The 18,106-nt window shown below is 38.7% G+C and overlaps 1 protein-coding gene across 8 annotated transcripts in view; it reads right to left on the bottom strand.

Annotated features, from left to right (window-relative positions):
- The window catches only part of LOC145493780 (multidrug resistance-associated protein 1-like), a 36,264-nt gene extending 18,160 nt beyond the window's left edge, over positions 1-18,104 (bottom strand). For 4 of the 8 annotated variants that reach the window (XM_081473241.1, XM_081473240.1, XM_081473243.1 and 1 more), the window contains exons 1-16: positions 15,843-17,152; positions 14,753-15,062; positions 14,115-14,193; positions 11,932-11,993; positions 10,809-10,940; positions 9,703-9,918; positions 9,270-9,453; positions 7,922-8,176; positions 7,441-7,506; positions 7,153-7,290; positions 6,344-6,484; positions 4,913-5,003; positions 4,324-4,396; positions 3,635-3,761; positions 823-999; positions 394-561 (exon numbers count right to left, since the gene is read on the bottom strand). In XM_081473241.1, the coding sequence (XP_081329367.1) occupies positions 394-561; positions 823-999; positions 3,635-3,761; positions 4,324-4,396; positions 4,913-5,003; positions 6,344-6,484; positions 7,153-7,290; positions 7,441-7,506; positions 7,922-8,176; positions 9,270-9,453; positions 9,703-9,918; positions 10,809-10,940; positions 11,932-11,993; positions 14,115-14,193; positions 14,753-15,021 (2,178 nt within the window). In that variant the 5' untranslated portion in view covers positions 15,022-15,062; positions 15,843-17,152. Of the gene's footprint in view, positions 1-393; positions 562-822; positions 1,000-3,634; positions 3,762-4,323; positions 4,397-4,912; positions 5,004-6,343; positions 6,485-7,152; positions 7,291-7,440; positions 7,507-7,921; positions 8,177-9,269; positions 9,454-9,702; positions 9,919-10,808; positions 10,941-11,931; positions 11,994-14,114; positions 14,194-14,752; positions 15,063-15,842; positions 17,154-17,800 lie in introns of those variants that run through there. The other 4 variants (XM_081473236.1, XM_081473239.1, XM_081473237.1 and 1 more) reach the window with 3 other exon arrangements.
- Between the last annotated feature and the right edge of the window lie 2 nt (positions 18,105-18,106).

Here is an 18,106-nt window from a genome sequence, read left to right as displayed (position 1 = left end):
AATATTAAACAAATAACGTGCCTGATAAAATTACTTATTGTGCAGGGTCTAAAATGGTGTAAAACGAAGTATACTTGCAAGGTTTGAAAACAAATTCATACTTACGTAAGTGCAATAGACCATATTGAATTAGATGCGTTCTTACAGAAAAATACCTCAAAACTGCTTTCAAGACGAAAATCACTTCTTGCCAAGAATAACAGTAGCAAATTACACAGCGAGGTAATCAAAAAAGAACGGGAGAGATCCAGTGCACACTATATCTTGAAGCTTCACTAGTTTGGCCAAAAACTTGGAATAAATGCCCAGATCTCGGTTTGAGTGATCATGATCCGGTAAAGGTATGATAAGAACCCTGAATTCATACGTTATAGCTATGTAATACGTACAGACCTTTTTATACAGAGTTCCCTTAGGTCCGATAACTTTTTCGAACAGGTGTTTTCCCACATGCGCGTCTACAGCACTGAGTGGATCATCCAGTAAGTAAACATCAGCATTGAAATACACAGCGCGAGCCAGGTTGATACGCTGTTTTTGACCGCCACTCAGGTTAATACCCTAAAGCGGATAGAATGAAATCCAACGGATTCATTATCTTATTAGTAAAGTCGCCCTAAGGAAGACACCTGGATAAAATCGATCAGATTTAATTCTACTAAGACGCCAGTTCGTTAATCACTCGACTTATTTCACTGTTCCGTGTCACTTTGTCACGTTATAAGGCACTTGCAATAGACAAAATGAATCAATTTATCTATTTACCGTAGTCATTACAAGGAATTTATGAATTTAAGAAGAGTCCCTTCTAAATATTCTTACTCGTTCCCCAATCTCGGTCATGTCACCTCCTGGAAGAATTTCCAAATCCGTTTTGAGAGCACATGAATCAATCACTTTCTGATACACTCTTGAGTTGAAGGGCTTTCCAAAAGTAATGTTGTCTCGTAATGTGGCATTCTGCATCCATGCTTGCTGCGGCACGTAAGCCACCGCACCCTAAAATACAAAATTGGTTGTATATATCAAAAGGATTATTATTATCAATATACGCGGCCAAATTGAAAACCGCCCTCTTGAAAACACGCGCTTTGCGGGCCGCAAATGACTCCTAGCGGGCCGTTAATGTATTAACGGCCCTGCAGCTGATTGGTTCTCGGTTCATCATCCGATGAATATTAACCAATCAGGTTACGTTTATTGACGCGGGAAAACCATTCAGGTGCGAACAGCTTGCGTAGTGAACGTTTGCCGTTTGGAAATTTCATTTTAAAATGGAAGAACTCCCAAATTTTCAGCTTTTTTCTAGTCAAAACTCGGACTTAGACAACGAGCAACTGGATGAGATTGAGCAAAAAGCTCAAGCGAAAAACACCAAGAGAGCAACTGAGTGGGGAGTAAAAAAGTTCGAGAAATGGTGTGAGAAAAGAAAAATTACAGTGGATCTCAAAACAGTAAGTGCAACGGACTTGAGTGAAATTCTGCGAAAGTTCTTCGCTGAAGTGAAAACAGAGAAAGGCCAAGCATTAACTCCAAGTGCATTGACTGGAATTAGAGCGGCCATTCATCGCCATCTAACCTGTGCTCCACTCAGCCGAAACATAAACATTTTGCAAGACAGCGAATTTATGTCTGCCAACAAAATGTTTGAAGCGAAGGCCAAGCTATTTACGAAAGAAAACAATGCGAAACCAAAACACAAATCATCCATTCAGTCAGGAGACATGCAGAAATTGAATCGATACTTCATGGAAGGGCAGAACACGGACGGCGTTTGGAAAGATGCGGAGAAGTTAGTTGAGTTTATTTGGTTTTCGTTGTGTTTTCATTTTGCTCGTCGCGGCAGAGAGGGATGGCGGGAGCTTACAAGGCAGTCATTTGAAATAAAAACTGATGACACTGGAGCCCGTTACATCACCGAAAAACTTACTGAACAAACTAAAAATTACCAAGGAGGCGCTAAACAGTCTGAGCAGTCATACTCGGATATTCGTATGTACGAAACTTCAACTGCACTTGATCCAGTGGCTGCGTTTGAATTTTACCTCGGCAAGACTCATCCCGACTGTAAGGCACTGTTTCAGACTCCAAGCAAAGCTACCACCAAGAATGTAAACTTTGCAAGCACCCGACACTGGTACAGAAATGAGCCTATGGGAAAAAATACTATCAGCAAGATGATGGAAAGGATTTCCATCAAAGCAGAGTTATCGGAGCGGTACACGAATCACTGCATTCGTGCATCGACTGTCACTTCTTTGTTCCAGCGCGGTGTGGACGCAGGGAAAATCTGTGCAATCACAAAGCACAAAGATGAACGGAGCCTTTCCCACTACATCAGCGAGACAACAAGTGCACAAAAAAGGGAGTGTTCAAAGATTTTAAGTGACACATTTCAGCTACAACTCGCTGTTCAGCAAGAAGCTTCAGGAATCACAAGGCAAAATGTCGCGGGCCCGTCAGCCGGTCCTAGCTCAAACTTAAACCCACAGTCTCTTCTCCAAAACCAATTTATTTCCTTGGCACAGCCGTACCAAAATTGCACCCAACATATTCAGATTGGAACAATGAACATTTATCACGGAAAGTATGAAGAACCGTCGCCATCAACCCGCAAACGCCGCCGAATAATCGAGAGCGATGATAGCGACTAAAAGCTGTAACTTATTTGATGAAATTAGCAAAGACAGTCTGAGTCCATTGCCTGTGAACGGGAAGACTATCATTTTTTTAAATGTAAACTGTCTTTTTGCTAATCATTGTTACCAATCTTTTTAAAACTAGATTATATTTGACATTTTATTGTAAACAAAAAGGAATTTTATTTGGCTCTTGTTTAGCTGTTCGTATTGTAGCAACAACTTTCCATACCATAGTTTCATGCTACATCTCTGTTAAACATTTTTTTCTTATTAAATGAATTTGTACGATTTGGCCTTGTGTATTGATAATAATGATAATCGCATGACTTTTGTCGGGCATATAGTTTATTTGTGTCCCTCGTAGCATCATTTGCGCCCTTGCGCTTCGCGCTCGGGCGCAAATGATGCTACTCGGGCCACAAATAAACTATATGCCCTCCAAAAGTCATGTGATTGTCCTATTCAAAACAGGTTGCGAAGGTAACATTTTCTCATTTCAGTCAATCACTACACAAAACCAACAAAACGTGCATTATCGGTTGGGTTTCTTGACTTTTCTCGGGCCTGCAAATTGTAAGTCATGCTTTCAGTTGTGATACTCTGGTAATCCTAATGCCTCTTGCGTCTCAGTAACAGACATCAAAACACTTCCCACGAAAATAAATGACAAATGCCATGCCATGCCAGTTGTCTTAAAATCTGAACTTTACAAATTCTGATCATTACAAGTTAACTTTACTTTAGCTAGTCTCTAGCTATATTTAGAATATTTAAGCATGATAACGAAACTTAGTGTGTATGTAGTACATTCAAAGATATTTCCTTTAGTGTTGATCAATTATTGTTCAATTTATAATTTTAAAGTCGCGAAGCATGGCAGCTTTTAGGTAACTATCGAAAATTTATAAGCGGGCGGCCAGCGCGGACACTCTCCACCGTTCCCCTTCTCAACCCGTTTGAATGAAGTTAAAAATCTTTGTTTTACAATGTACCTTGACAGCCACTAGCCCTTCAAGTTTCTCTGTTTCTCCCAGAAATGCAGACAGCAATGATGATTTTCCACTTCCAACGGGACCAACAACAGCCACAAGAGATCCAGCGGGAATGTCTAAGCTGACGCTGAAAGAAAACGGCAAAAGATTGGGGCTTTCAAGACCGGTTACTCTTGTCTCAGATCCCTCTAAAACGGTAAGGTGAAAACTCAATTTTACTGCGACAATGTATAGGTGTTCAACATTCTTACAAAGTAAGCACAGACAAATTCCAGCCCTCTTGTTTAACTGGCATGTCATTTAGTTGGAGTTTAGTTGTGACTTGATAATAAACCAAATGTAATGGTTATAAGTTTTTCTTAATGCTTGTAGTTTCCCTTTGGAAAGTAACTGGAGGACAGAAAAATCTCAAAATTGGCAAATTGCAATAATCAATTTAGCAGTTTGAATTCTCTGTTCATAGGCAACATACCACATCTTCGCCTTGTTGTGTTGACGTCACATTTCGGAATAATCGTACTTTTCTGATTAGATTTTGACCATAACCCTAAGTGGGTATAGGGCCAGGTACTTTTCTGATATTGGGGTCTTATTAACCAAGGCTTTACCAAAAGTCAAATTACATTTACATTCCACAAATTGCATCGAATTAATACTCAAGTAAATTGGCACATATCATACAAACTTACTTTTCTAAGACAGGCAGCTCGTCCTTATCCCAGCTAAACAATCCGTTTTTCACATGGATGGCTAATTCACTGTCTTTGAGACAAACACACGCATTATTAGAATTTTTGCCAAAGGTAATGCGAAGAAGATAACAGCAGAAAACACAATTGAATTAAAATGATTGCAGAGTTTGACCCCTCGAGAAAACTCCAATTTCAGAAAAACGCGATCAGTTAAATTTTGTTTCATTTTTTGTTGCGAGATACATTAAGCTCTCATGGTAAGGAACGTTCTTCTAACTTCAGAATAATTGCATGGAATGATGTGTCATGAGCATGACGGCATATCAATGCGAGGCCTAGCAAAGAGGCAGGAGGCTATTTGTTGAAACTAGATTACACAAAGAAGGCCTACTCGACATCTTATCACATGCCACGCCCCCCCCCCCCTTCCCTCCACGCACAAAAAAAAAGAGGAATCATATAAAAGATTAGGTTCTCGTTGAGTTAGTGAATGAAGCTGAATAAGGCCCAGCTGTCATGTTCACAGCACGATGTAACGGGGAACCATTACCTATACAGGCACCTTAAAACAACTTAAATAACTTACTGCTCCCGGTGGGCATAGTCTTTTGTATGTTATCAGGATTTACTTCTTCAAGATTCAAGAACTCTGTGATACGTCTAACTGAGACCAGCGACTACAACAAAGAACCAAGTAACCTCTAATTAGCAATTACATTATGAGCTCAAGATTTCTATGAGGGGATAGTTGATGAGACCTAAGGCGAAAATTTCAATTGTTTTAGTACAACTTAAATTTTCTTCACATAAAGGTTTCCAATTATTTCTCCATGTGGTTCTAAACTTTTACGCTTTATAAAAATAGCGTGGACTGACTAGTCATTTGAAATCTGAAGAGTAAAATTATTGATATAGAATTACCTGGATTGGATATAGTGGTAGATATTCCACCGACGCACTTTTTTTGTTTTGATTAGCTTTCTATGCTTTTCTTTTTAACGCGATGGGAATGATTTTGACCACATTCTGACAGGTTTCTTGAAATGCAACATGTGAATCAATAAACTGGAGTCATGAGGGAAAAACCTTTAGCTTGATGGGACCCTCTCAATCAGTTTGCATCTTGTCCGCTTGCTATTGTTATCACCCGAGGAGTCAACTTTCATTGGACAAAGTGACTGTGGATGGTCGTGACAAAGTGAGAGCAGGGCGGCCGTGACAGACTTAGTGAGATCAATCTCACGTTACGGACTTTGGGGCAGTGAGCAAGGAAGAATATCCAGAAAAATGGTCGCCCATTGGGAATAAATCTTCCGTGCGCAATGCAATCTGTTCTTTCTAAAGTTGGGGCAAGACCATTATCACTTCAAAGTCACTTAAACGCTCTTAAGATCATTCCCCAGTATTGCATTGCGCATCTTTACTGCGCATAATTTATGGCGTCACTAGCGCGCGTTCGTGCACGCGCACATTGAAAACATGGCGGATTTTCCTTGATATTGAGTTCTGTCAGTTGAAAAATGGCTATAGCTCACTAACGAGCTCGGGCACCCCAATTTTTTTCTGATCTGATTTCTATGTTTGAAAATTGAATAAATAAGAAAAATAGCAGCTGCACTGTAGTCTTTTCTACTTTGCAGTTTGATAGCCGTGGCAAGCAATTTGATTCAAATATTGTAACAAAAATTCAGCTGTCTGTCAAAATCAAACTTAAAAAGTTTCTGTGTGTCCGACACAAGTACTGACTGTAGTTTGAGGCGTGTTTTCATGAGTCTGGGCTCACAAAGAGTTTACAATAACCTGAATACGTTCTTGTAATGAGCATTAAAAGACGCTAAAATGGGACATTTTGAATGCCTCACTGCTCCTTAACGAGTATGCCCCCCCTTTTTTTATTCTATAATTTAAGTTCTCATATGATAAATATTCATTGGACAAAGTTTGAACAAAAATCTATGTGCAGTTTTATTTCAGGGCAATTACCTTAAATAAATGAGCATGGAAACCACAAACTAACCTGCACAAAGCTCACAACACATTGGGGTAAAAGAGTCAAGGGAAGTCTTATAATGTTAAACAGAGACATGGCAACAAACGTTTTGGCAGCTGTCAGCTCATTGTTAGTCAAAACGTATACTCCAAACGTAGCGAAGGAAACCTGCAAAGTATTTTTTTCGATTAATCAAGTGCAAGCATATTAACAAATACAATTGCCAGATATACATCATGGGTAGGGACTGCAAAAATGTACCTGCTGGTTTTGAGTTCTGGAACACAAATTTCGCTACAACAGGTATTGATGCGGAAGAGTAGCAGCCATTATTAAATTATTCGTGTCAAACCTTGCAAGAGCTGCTACCCAACACCACTGACGATTCGTCTCTTGCCTCTGTTTGAAAGCTTGTCAATGAGCACAATCTTGATTTGAATGGTTTTAAAGTTGTCCTAGTTTTGAAACTGAAGCAAAAGGCGCTCAGACATGCTGTCAGTGTTGTTTGACGATGTTTCACAGGTGTTCAGTTGTTGCTCACTTTTTCGAAGAATGCAGTTTGCATCGCTAAGCCGAAAATGGAGAAAAACGATCAATCTTAGCTAAAATTTAAAAGCATCGGCGGGCAAATGAAACACTTTGTTGTTGCTGTTGTTTTTCTTAGTTGACTATCAACCTGAATTTAATGAAAGCTAAATTAACTGTCGTAGTGAAAAGCAAGCTGACGTTGGAGCGTTAGCCCTTCATCAGAGAAAAACCGAAAATAAATAAATATAAAATATATAACTAAAAAAAACAACAACAACAACAACTACAAACAAACCAGAGAGACTTACCAAGAAAGGGGCGCAAGTGAATGTGAATTCAATGATTGCGTTAAAACACGAGGCATTTCTAAGATACTTCAGTTCATTTTTTCTTATTCTCATAATTTTACTTAGAAACGGTTCTTCCCACGCATACAATTTCAGCACCTGAAACGTAAAAAAAAAAAAAAAATGCATTACTTGTTTTAATTTAAAAGTATCGATTCTGGTATCTTTCGTTTTTAAGTAACAATTAGAACAGAACTGTTGTTGGTCACTGACGTTGGCAACCTGAGGGAAAGTATGTTTCTACAATACCTTTATCCCACTCAGAATTTCATCCATTATAACAATTCTAGAGTCTTTTTCCAACATTTGCTTCAGCTGAAAAAAAAAAAAAAAAAAAAAAAAAGGAAAACCAGCAAAACACCGCGCTAAGTAAACTTTTACGGATTAAATTGTCGTACAGAGCTTTTCGGAGATGTTAGAGCCCCTGCATTTCTTAAACACTTTTTTGTCCCGTGATAACTTAGTCGATAGGAACAACGTTACAAAACATTGTACACAATTGATTCAGATTAAAAGTAGACGGAGGATAGATAAGAAATCAAACGTTAAGGACAATAGAAAGGTGTTGACACGTATTAATTTCTTTGGTGTCAAACACGCAACTTTGCACCAGCTCATAAATAGGGCATGGGGGCAAGTTCCGCGTACAGAGACATTGTATTCAAGGCAAAAGCTTAGTTTTTAAACATTTGGTTTGATACCTGCATATAAACGGTAGGTCAATATCTACCTGTTGACGTCTCGCCTGCCGGGCGACAAGAAAATTCACGGGTATTAAAAGCAGGAGCACTCCGACTCCCGCAAGAATCGAGATTCCCATGGTAACTGAAAGGAAGTAGATGGCGATCACAATTTGAAGCGGAGAGGACCACAGCATGTTAATGTATGTGACGAGATTCACGATACGGTGAGTATCAATAGACATCAAGTTTACCATTTCACCCGCTGTGGATTGTCTTCGAGAAGCGTTGTTTAGAACAAGGGCCTGTTCAGAGCAAAAGCATTTCATTTAAAATAGAAAACAGGGAGTATTCTATCCCTTCCCTCTCTTTTGTAGTTTTTGAAGTTCCTCACTCAACTGTGGAGACAAGCCATCCCAAACAACACTGCCGTAATCAGAATGTGGCTCGATAAGACCTTTGTATATTTTAATAGCAGCGTGCATGGAAGTAAAAGATCTGACTCGGTTAAGTGCACCGATACTGGAAGCGACGTTTTTCGAAAAGTCCGTCCTACCTTCCTACCTTCCTTCCATCCCTCTATCCCTCCCTCCTACATTTTTTCCCTGCTTCCCTCCGTTTGCTCCTTCTCCCTTCCGCTCAAGTAAATTAAGGCAAGGGCCTCCAGTTATTCACCCGGAAAGCTAGGGGGTAGTGTATCTTTTGAAGCTTTAGTTGTAGCAGCATGAAACTTTGCCAGGTCAAAAGGTTGACAGTTTGTGTCAATTTGGAATGTCGAAAATATGCAAATTAGGTCACGTGGTCTCTGCAAGCCAAATAATCTCTTTTGTTAAATGGGAACACTTTTCTTATGTCCTTAAACTTTGATGTTAGTTTCATGAGTTTAGGGTCATTACATACATCGTTTCTGCGCTTGGAAAAGTTAAGATACGTAAATAGGAACTTTTAAAAAGACAAATCACTTTTATTGGGGGACTGGGTACTAGTAGAAGAAACTGTTTATTTCCAGAAATAATGAACTATTCAACAATTGCCAAGCACAGTTCCTTTGCTGTTGTCATTAGGACTTGTCCCGTACCAGTTCTGTTGAAACCTTCTTTTTGCAAACTGTTCCCATTTTTGCTTAAAGATTTTCCACGTTTTTTGGCCGTATCAAGTCACGTGACCTAATTTGCATAAGTTTGACAAGTCAAAAATAATCACTTTAGAAGATGTATTTGTCTCCCAAAAGTTTATGTTGTTATGAACCAAGCCTCAGAACGTAGACCACCCCCTAACTGTTTTGAGGAAAATAATTGCTGACCCATGCCTTAATTTTCCTGAGCGTTGCCTCCTCACTTCCTTCCTCTCTCCCTCCCTCCTTTCTTCTCTCCTCCCTACCTGCTTTCCTTCATTTACCTTCTCATAGATGAGCCCCAACAAGGCCGTTTTAATCTTCATTCCCACTAAATAACAGTGATGAAGGTAATACTGGAGTAAAAAGGACTGTATAATCGCTGTTAAAAACATAGCTCCGGCGAAGATATATCCTTTCCATACTGCAAGCTTACTGTTTCGGTGCTCCAAGTATTCGATCAGCAAACTATAGAATTAAAAAAAAATGATTTCACTTTATTGAGAGTTAAATTCTTCATGCGTGTTCACTGATCAACGCTCTATATAGTCTCTGGCAATTGGAAATGCATTCCCTGCGGCCTAACTGGATTTACACGAGGCGTGCAAATCTTTCCAAAATGAATCTCAATTTCAGTTTTCAAGACTATCGAAATTGGATACATCATATTTCTTTTTGTGTATGGTTAAGTACAAATCAGCGCTTAATAAGACTTACTTCAGTAGTTGTGGTTGTACAAACTGCACTGTATCGTGTGCGAGTTTGAAGACAGCTGCTAAAACAAAATTCTGCCAAAATACTTTGGCTATTGCTCGCACCAGACTTGGCTTTTTCTTGCGGACGTTTGTCTGGGGTTGTGAAAACTCGACTTTGTCAGCTTTTTCAGACTCCATAGCTCTGTTAAACGTTGAATGATCAACTTGCTTTCCGACACTAAAGAAAATAAACGTGGAATTACCAACAAGTTAAATAAGCAGTCTTGTTCCCACTATAACCTCGTTCCATTTCTCTTGTCTTTTTTGTTTGGATTTTCGTTCATCAGTTTGTTTTTGTTTTTGTTTGTTTTTTGAGGGGGGCGCGGGCTCAGGAATGTACACTGTGGCAAAAATTTTCCTGATTAGGCGCAACCATTTGAAGCTACGTGTACCAACTATGATAATAAACGAAACTGCATGATAAACAGCTATAGCTATAGCCTATGGACTAAACATATAAAATTGATAGGAAAATTATTTCAATAATTTAGCATTATATCAATTTAGTCACTTAGTTTAGCGATTAAAATGGCTGTAGGCGAGTATTAGCTAGTGAGAAAACAATGATTTCATAAATTCCTTCTGAGCCACTAAACATGGAAACAGCATAGGGTGCGTAAAAATATAACCTTGGTGAGATTCGTGGTCGACATTTTTGTTTTCTTATTTTCATTACACTAGTGCCATTTACAAACAGCTAACGATAATTCAATTAGGTTAAAAGTGCGATCTTACTTGTGAACCTGGCCCCAGTTGTTTGAAGGCTGGACAACGCTATCCACCGGATAAATCGCTGTCCAGTGGGTAAGTGATAACAAAACAAACCACGCTATCCACTGGATAGTGATTTATCCGTGGACAGCGTTAAACACCTTTCGCACAACCCGGGCCTGCCCTACAGTGCAATTTCTGTGTATAATAACACCTGAAATCTTTCCAGTTCAGGTTTTCTAATCACGAGCGAAGATGTGGGCTTTTATATTTTCAGGGATGTGACGTCACAATACGACGTCTTTTGAAATGTCGATCACTATAGATCTGCTATACATGTAGATCCAAAGTTCTTACTGAAAACGTTTCCTTTGTTCCTCGGTCCAAGACCCTTTTAGGCCGGGTACCACATTCGAAGCCCGGAAACGCTCACTCAGGGCCCATAAATCGCTGTCATCAATGGGCCTCTTGTACCCTGATATGATCAATCTAAAAGAAACATGCATTAGTCAACATCAGTTTTATACATCAATTAAACTGCTTCTCACTTAAATACAGATGAGACTCTTAAACACCTTTTATCTTTTCCCTAAGAGAGTTCGGCTAAGCAATTTGAATAAAACAATCTCTAAAAAGCAATACATGGAAATTGGTAGAGAGAGGCCTCAGTACAAGTTCTGATCTGAAGTTCTGGTACAGATTTGAAATTTGGATATAAAGACTTCCATATGGACTTGTTTGAAAAATGATATAATAATGGAGCAGTCAGAAAACAACAACAACAAATTACAGTAAATGCCTCCTTTTTTTATCCCCTTTTAACTTTACCAGTTACATACGTCAGATAGGATAGAAGCTATAGCGACTGGTTGGATCTGTTTAATCTCGAATTCAGGATCTTGGCTTCTGGTAAATGATCCCCTGATCCCGTGATCAGGCATCATTTGAAGCTCGAGAAATCTGTGTATGAGCAATTAAAGACAAAAGCATTTTCAGATGCAACCGCATGCTTTGCAATAAGTGAACGGCGAAAGCGTAAATTAGAAATTCTTAAGGTCGACTGTTTTGATTAATATTCGAAAGAATATTTTGGGAGCTCTTGGCTTTGATAAACGAGATGATATTCTTTCATTTCGACTAAATTTCCACAACAAAACACTTTAAAAAAGAAATAACAAAAATAGAATAAATAAAATAAAATAATAATAAAAAAAAAGATTGCAAAACCCTGCACTTCACAGAGATTAAAGGCCCAGTTTCATAACCGTTTGACGTTCGGGCGGATTTCACCAGGTGGTTATCTACAGAAGTCCGAAAAGATATCGGTGCGAGAGTATTATACCCATCTGCCAGGTTCGATGCTTTAGCATTACGTTAAATGAATATCTAACATAAGGTTTTGAGGATATAAACACCAAAAAGCAAACAAAAACTACCCTAAACTCCCCCCCCCCCCCAACCCATAAAAAACCCTAATTACCTTGTCAGCCACCAAAACGTTAGTCGAGACAGGAAACTGGCTTTTTCTTCCGGGCAAGGTTCCTGTGGAAATCAGAGAGAAGAAACAAAAAAAAACTGGATTTAACGTTATTCCATGGAAAACGAAGGAGTGTTAAAGAACGTCTCAAATTTCGTCCACTTGTTAATCATGTTATCTATATTACAAAAATGACTAAAAGATGGAAGTTACCATGCTCTTTTTGCACAATATGGATGGCCGTTTAAGTAACCATTCGACCTGCGAGATTTTCCTTTTTCCGTAAGAGGAATTATAATTTTAGAAAAAATATATATTTATTACTTTAAATGTGGTCTTACCTTATAAACTATTTCAATCTAAAAGTAATAATGGTTATGAAACAAATTAAAAAAATTCGCTGCATCGCAGATGCCAGTAATTTCCTAAAGAGATGTTCTTTATAGCACTCAAATAAAAAGAAAAAACTCAAAGCGGAATTTGTTATTTTTCTTTAAATCGCGATGTAAATTGCGATTTCAATTTATGCATTATAAAGTGGGGGTCAATGTCCTTGTTTAGGAAAAAAAAGATTTTTGTTTTCTCTATCGAGCTTAACTTAAGGTGGTTCCATAGCGTAATCATTTAAGGCGTTGCGCGCGCAAGTGTTATGTTTTGAATGCAGGTTTTGCAGTCGTATTTACACCCAGTCCTCTCAAACTAATTACATGTAATAAGTAATGATTAAATAGTGTTTTACTATCATCTCTGTTAAAACTATTGGTTTTAGTCTTGAATTAGAAATGCCCCAAAAAATATGTTTTTTTACTTTTTTATGGCTTTACTTGCGATTTTCTTGAATTTCCTTCGGTGAAATCTTCCAAAATTTTCACAGCATATCGTTTCCTGCGGGACACGAATTTTAAACACGAAAAAAGTAGCGTTTGTAAAGGCAGGTTTTTCGATTTTTGCAAATTTACGTCTTTTACCGCTGCGAAAAAAACTGGTCTTATAGATTTCCCTGAAAAACGAGCTCCGACTAAAGTAAAATATTTACTACCAATCTGCCAAGTTTTACGAAATTTCACCGAAGGAAACGCGAGAAAATTCACTGTCAGTTTTGCTTGTTGCACTCATGTTGACGTAATAAAATATCGAAAAACACTGACGTTATCCTTCGAGCGCGCGCAGATTACTTGAGCTTTCGTCCTCAGCGCGCGTGCGATCGTAAAACTATAAGGAGCCACCTTGGAGTCACCTCAAGGTTGCCGAACACAGTTTTCGCGCGCGCTTTTGCTGATGCAATTCAGCGCGCGCACAAGGATTGCAAAAAACAAACATGCCGTCAATACAGCGATCATTTTATTTACGCAACACCCGCAATATCTGCGTTATTTTTCTCTATAATTGAACCCAGTGTATTGATGGCTTTAGTCTTTTATTACAAAGATATGTTAGAAAAGGTAACGATGCAAAGAACCCAACAATTCTCAGCTTTTTCTTTGTTACCGAAAGAACCCAGTTAAATGCAGCGCATGCGCAGTAAGTCAAAAAATTGCGATTGAATGAAAATTGCACTCTCGGAATACGCCTATTACTCGAAAACCACTCATTAGAATTTCAAGAAATTTGGCACGAAAATACTTAAGGAAATAAGTAACTGGAGTATTGAAAATAATTGAACTTTAACAACGGAAATTCTAGATATTCCAGTGAACCTTCAACAAGGGATAATTAAAGATCTCTCTGTTAAATTATTAGCAAAATGGTGTTAACTTGTGAGAATCGTTACAAGCTTGTTCCATCAGTGCAAATTATAAAGAAAATCTAATGACTAGATTTTCTAATAAATAAACAAAACCGACTTTAAAGGCCTGTTTATATTTATTCATGTTGCCATGGCAACGGCACATACGTCAGCTTAACTATCAAAAAACCAAAGTTTGTGCTGTTAACTTGCTTGCTGCCAGTTTTGGCGACCGAAAGATCAAGGGTTTTAGAGAAAACGTTGAATGAACACAGGTATCAAAAACTGTGATCAGCCACCTTAAAGGAAACCTCTTTTAAAATTCTCTTTATGTGCACGCGCTCTCACGCATTAATTGAAACGAGAAATTATACGCAGAAAGGACGCCCAATGCAGTTCAGTGGAACCACCTTAAAAATAGAGGAAACGAAGAGCATACATTAATCTGGGCAAACCTTACCCTTTTTTCAGTGTCTTTACTCTCTGTTTCAAGTTTGGCGTAGGGTGACTTTTTTCTCTTCTTAGACAGTCCTTGGTCACTAGAAAATGTATTGAAAGAAAGATGGCTCAATCAAGTTTTGAGAGTTTGTCAAGTTAATTCGATAATGTCCGTCGGCTGATGACGTAGTGGTAGCCACAGGCCCGAAAAACCTGCGGAAGATCTTCAACCTACCCGTACAACAGTCACTGCTAACCATCTGCAAGAGGCATCATGGTCTCTTAATGGACGCGACCCGATTACAGTTGGGCATTGGCTTCGCGATCATGCGACCGAGTCTAAAATCAACTTTCACTGCGAGACACGAAGCTTAAAATAGATTTTAAAAGATTATTATGGAGCAGGGAAATGAATTCTCTCAGATCATGGTCTCTGCGATCATGATCTGCGCATGGCAGAGCAGTAACTCATGCGCAAATTTTGTATGTTTCAAGTTTTCAACTCGCCAATAAAAAACGTTTTGTCATTTGATGTGAAAGGTAAAGATTGTTTCAGTTAGCTATTGAATACAACCTGTTAGATTTTCTTCTCGTTATGTTGTCTTTCCTTAGCCTCATTCAATGCAAGGTTCCAGAGAGCAACAAAGAGATGTACAATACCTGGCGGGTAAATTCCCATAATTATCATTCTCTTCGTTTTTGACGAGTGCCTGGACATAATTCCACCATTTTTCGGAATTTTGTTCATCTTCATTTTCCAAAATGTCGCCTTCAATTTCCTCCTGTTTCAATTCAGGTACTGGCGGCTCCTTCCTATTGTGCTCCTCTACTGAGTTAACATCTCCGATTTCTTGTGCAAGATTTTCATGACCCAAGTTTGCCTCGTCTTCTTGTATATTACACGATGTAAGTTTCTGATCTTCCGACATTCTTCGCCGAGTCGAACTGGGTCCAGGCTAGTGGTGGTGACCTACAGAAAGAAAGAAATTTGGAAATACTTCTCAGTAACTTGAAAAATTTCATTCAAGTTGTAAAAAGTATACACCTTTAGGCCCCGTCCATATGTATCCGGATATTTTTGAATCCGTAACTTTTTCTTTCTGGATACGGCTTCCGTCCACACGCATCCGGCGAATTCGGCAGCGAATCCGGTTATTCTTGACTCCGCTCTCCAGAGTGGGAAAAAAAAAAAAAATAGATCTGCAACGACTCCGATGCCTTGCGGACGGTGAATCCGGTTATTTTCGAATCCGACCACGTAGCAAAATCGTGTGCAGTCTCTTACCGAATAGTAAACCAATATGGCGGCACAGCGTGTAGGCCTAGTTTCTCTAGAGTGAATCTGGATACCATCGGATGCGTGTGGACGGGCGAATTCGATTTGAATACGCTACGTGTGGACGGAAATTTTTGAATCCGGAAAGAAAAAGTTGCGGATCCAAAAATATCTGGATACGTGTGGATGGGGCCTTGGTTACAAATATGTTGTTGTTGTTGTTGTTGTTCGTCCTTCGTAGTCGAAGATGACCAAAGACATCTGGCCACTGCCCTGGTTACAAATATATTGATAGCATGAAAATATGACTCATTCGAACATTTAAGGATGAGAAACTGCAGAGAAATTTGTCGGTGGGTGTGTTTAAAACACGGATTAGTTAATTCTTGCACACGATTTGAAATTTCGACATGAATAAGAAAGACCATAATTTACAACATTCAAATATTACGTAAAGCTTAACATCATACTTACTACAAGCTGGCAGTAACATAGACCTGAAACCTCATCTGGATATATAATGCAGTATAAGTAGAAATTGTTCACGTCGGCAATGGACTATCACAACAACAATTGAAACGCTTAAACACGCCGCAGTTTTCACCAAAGATGAGAAATCATCAAAAAAATCACGAACCAAAATTTATAATGGATGTAGGCAAAAACAGGTTTTTTTTTTTCCATAACAATGATGCTCTTGAAGATTTAAGTTGACCGTTTGGTTACTTGGGTCAGTGATTTGCTTATATAATTATCGTTGCGGGTCAGAAAGGAAGTTTGGTAAAACAATGCCAAATTCCATAGTGTTCTATGTTAGGTTTGTGGACTTCAAAGTTCCGACATATACGTATAACCCTTGGTCCCTTTGGGGTAGTTGATGCGTATTGTAGATATATTGCTGTAAACAACTTTGTCCAACTTTTTTCCAACTTGGTCATTTGTTCACCTTCTTTTACTCGGGATAAATTCACTCGTTTTGCTTATTCCCATGTATTTCTTGTATTGCTACCTCTTCAATTTGGCGCGATCACAATCACGTGCCATATCATATTAACATTAAATACACATTTTTTACCGATAGGGCGGCCATTTTGATTACTATTGATTTTAGAGACATTGCGGGATGTTCGGGGGGCAAATTAGTATGTATTTGCCCTCTAAGCATCCCACAATAGCTACATATGGCACCGAGAGCAATTTCAGAGGTAGCTGCCCTCAGCTCTTTTATTTATTTTTTTTTGTTTTGATGGAAGATATTTTTTTGCATGAATTATCACGTATACCAGCTCTCCATATTTCAGTATTGTGATTCCAACAGTGTCTGTTTCTCCTCCACCTAGAGAAACTAAGCGAAGTTCTTTATGATGGTAATTTGGATGATAAAACATCTTGCAAAACCAGCGCAGTAGTTCATCGGTGATTGCAGTTTCTTTCACATCTGTGCCCTAGGTGCCTATACTGTACCATACCAGTTAAGGATAATTGTTGATAAACTGATAGTTTTAACCCTTTTATTTCTCGTTGGGCTTCAGTGGACTTACAACTAAGTATACACATAGTATAGCTTTGCCTGCGTACGTGTTGTTAGCTAGGTCACGTGTCACCACATTACATGCTCGAACTACGATGGGAATTCGATTAACTAGACTGGGTTAACAGGTATTTGAGGTATAAACATACTTGTTTCTAGACTGACAACATTTATTTATAGCTTTCGTCCTGAAACGACACCGAATATCATTTTGAGCACAAAACCTATCGTTTTGTTAAACGACTCATTCGTCGGACACTCCCGGAAAATGAGCTACCAAGTTTTGTGCTCAGAACACTTCACTTACATCAGTCAATAATATCGCTAACATAGTAAATTAACCCATGGTCTGAGCATAACTTTATTTTTGGCATATCTATGTATCGGCCAGTCTGACCGGTCTTACGACATTGACTGAAATTACCCACGTGTATCTGATAACAAACATTGAACTGACAAGCCAAGTTTTCGGAAACTACAGCGCGTGTATAATTGAACTGCGGGATTGTACTAGGCTTGAATATGAAATCCATTTGCTTGAATAAAATTAGGGATAATTATAATGACATGCGACCCTAAGAAAAGTGGACTTTGACATATGCAACAAGAGCAAGCATGCGAGCAATCGAACAAAAGAATGAACAATGAATACCAGCTGCAAATCGACTGCTATTTTTGTTTTTAATGTTATTTCCAAAAAGATTGCACTCTTTCGTAACCGAATCCCGTCTTGTCGTGCCTCTTCGTTTAAGACATGGAGACCAATGCAACACCAAAACTGGGAAATAGGTTTGAATGGACTGGAATATCTCTGCTGACAAAACCTTCTCACAAACAAGTCACATCGGCAGATTATGGTCTTGCATAACTGTCTTAAACAAACGTTGCTCATTCACCTTACCTGTGATGTTATACACGTCGATCGTTTCTTTTGTCAAGATGTTCTTGGTTTGGAGACCATAATACACATGTGCCATCACTCAGGACAGATGGTTTAGGGCCTGGCTCGGCAAATCGCAGTATTGACTTTTCTTTATTTTAACTCTGTTATCCCAAGCAAACTTTACTCTGAATAAATGTTGCAATATCTTATTTGCACTCTCTTACAGAGTAATTGCTTCGCATATACGTGAAACAGACTTGTTAATGAGTTTAAGTAGCTTCACGCAAATTAGTTGCTTTCATTATCCACACTTGAATAGGTGAA

The sequence above is a fragment of the Orbicella franksi genome, chromosome 7, assembly GCF_964199315.1.
Source record: "Orbicella franksi chromosome 7, jaOrbFran1.1, whole genome shotgun sequence".
Lineage (NCBI taxonomy): Eukaryota > Metazoa > Cnidaria > Anthozoa > Scleractinia > Merulinidae > Orbicella > Orbicella franksi.
Note: the sequence above shows the minus strand (reverse complement) of the source record. Positions and strands in the feature narration are given on the sequence as shown.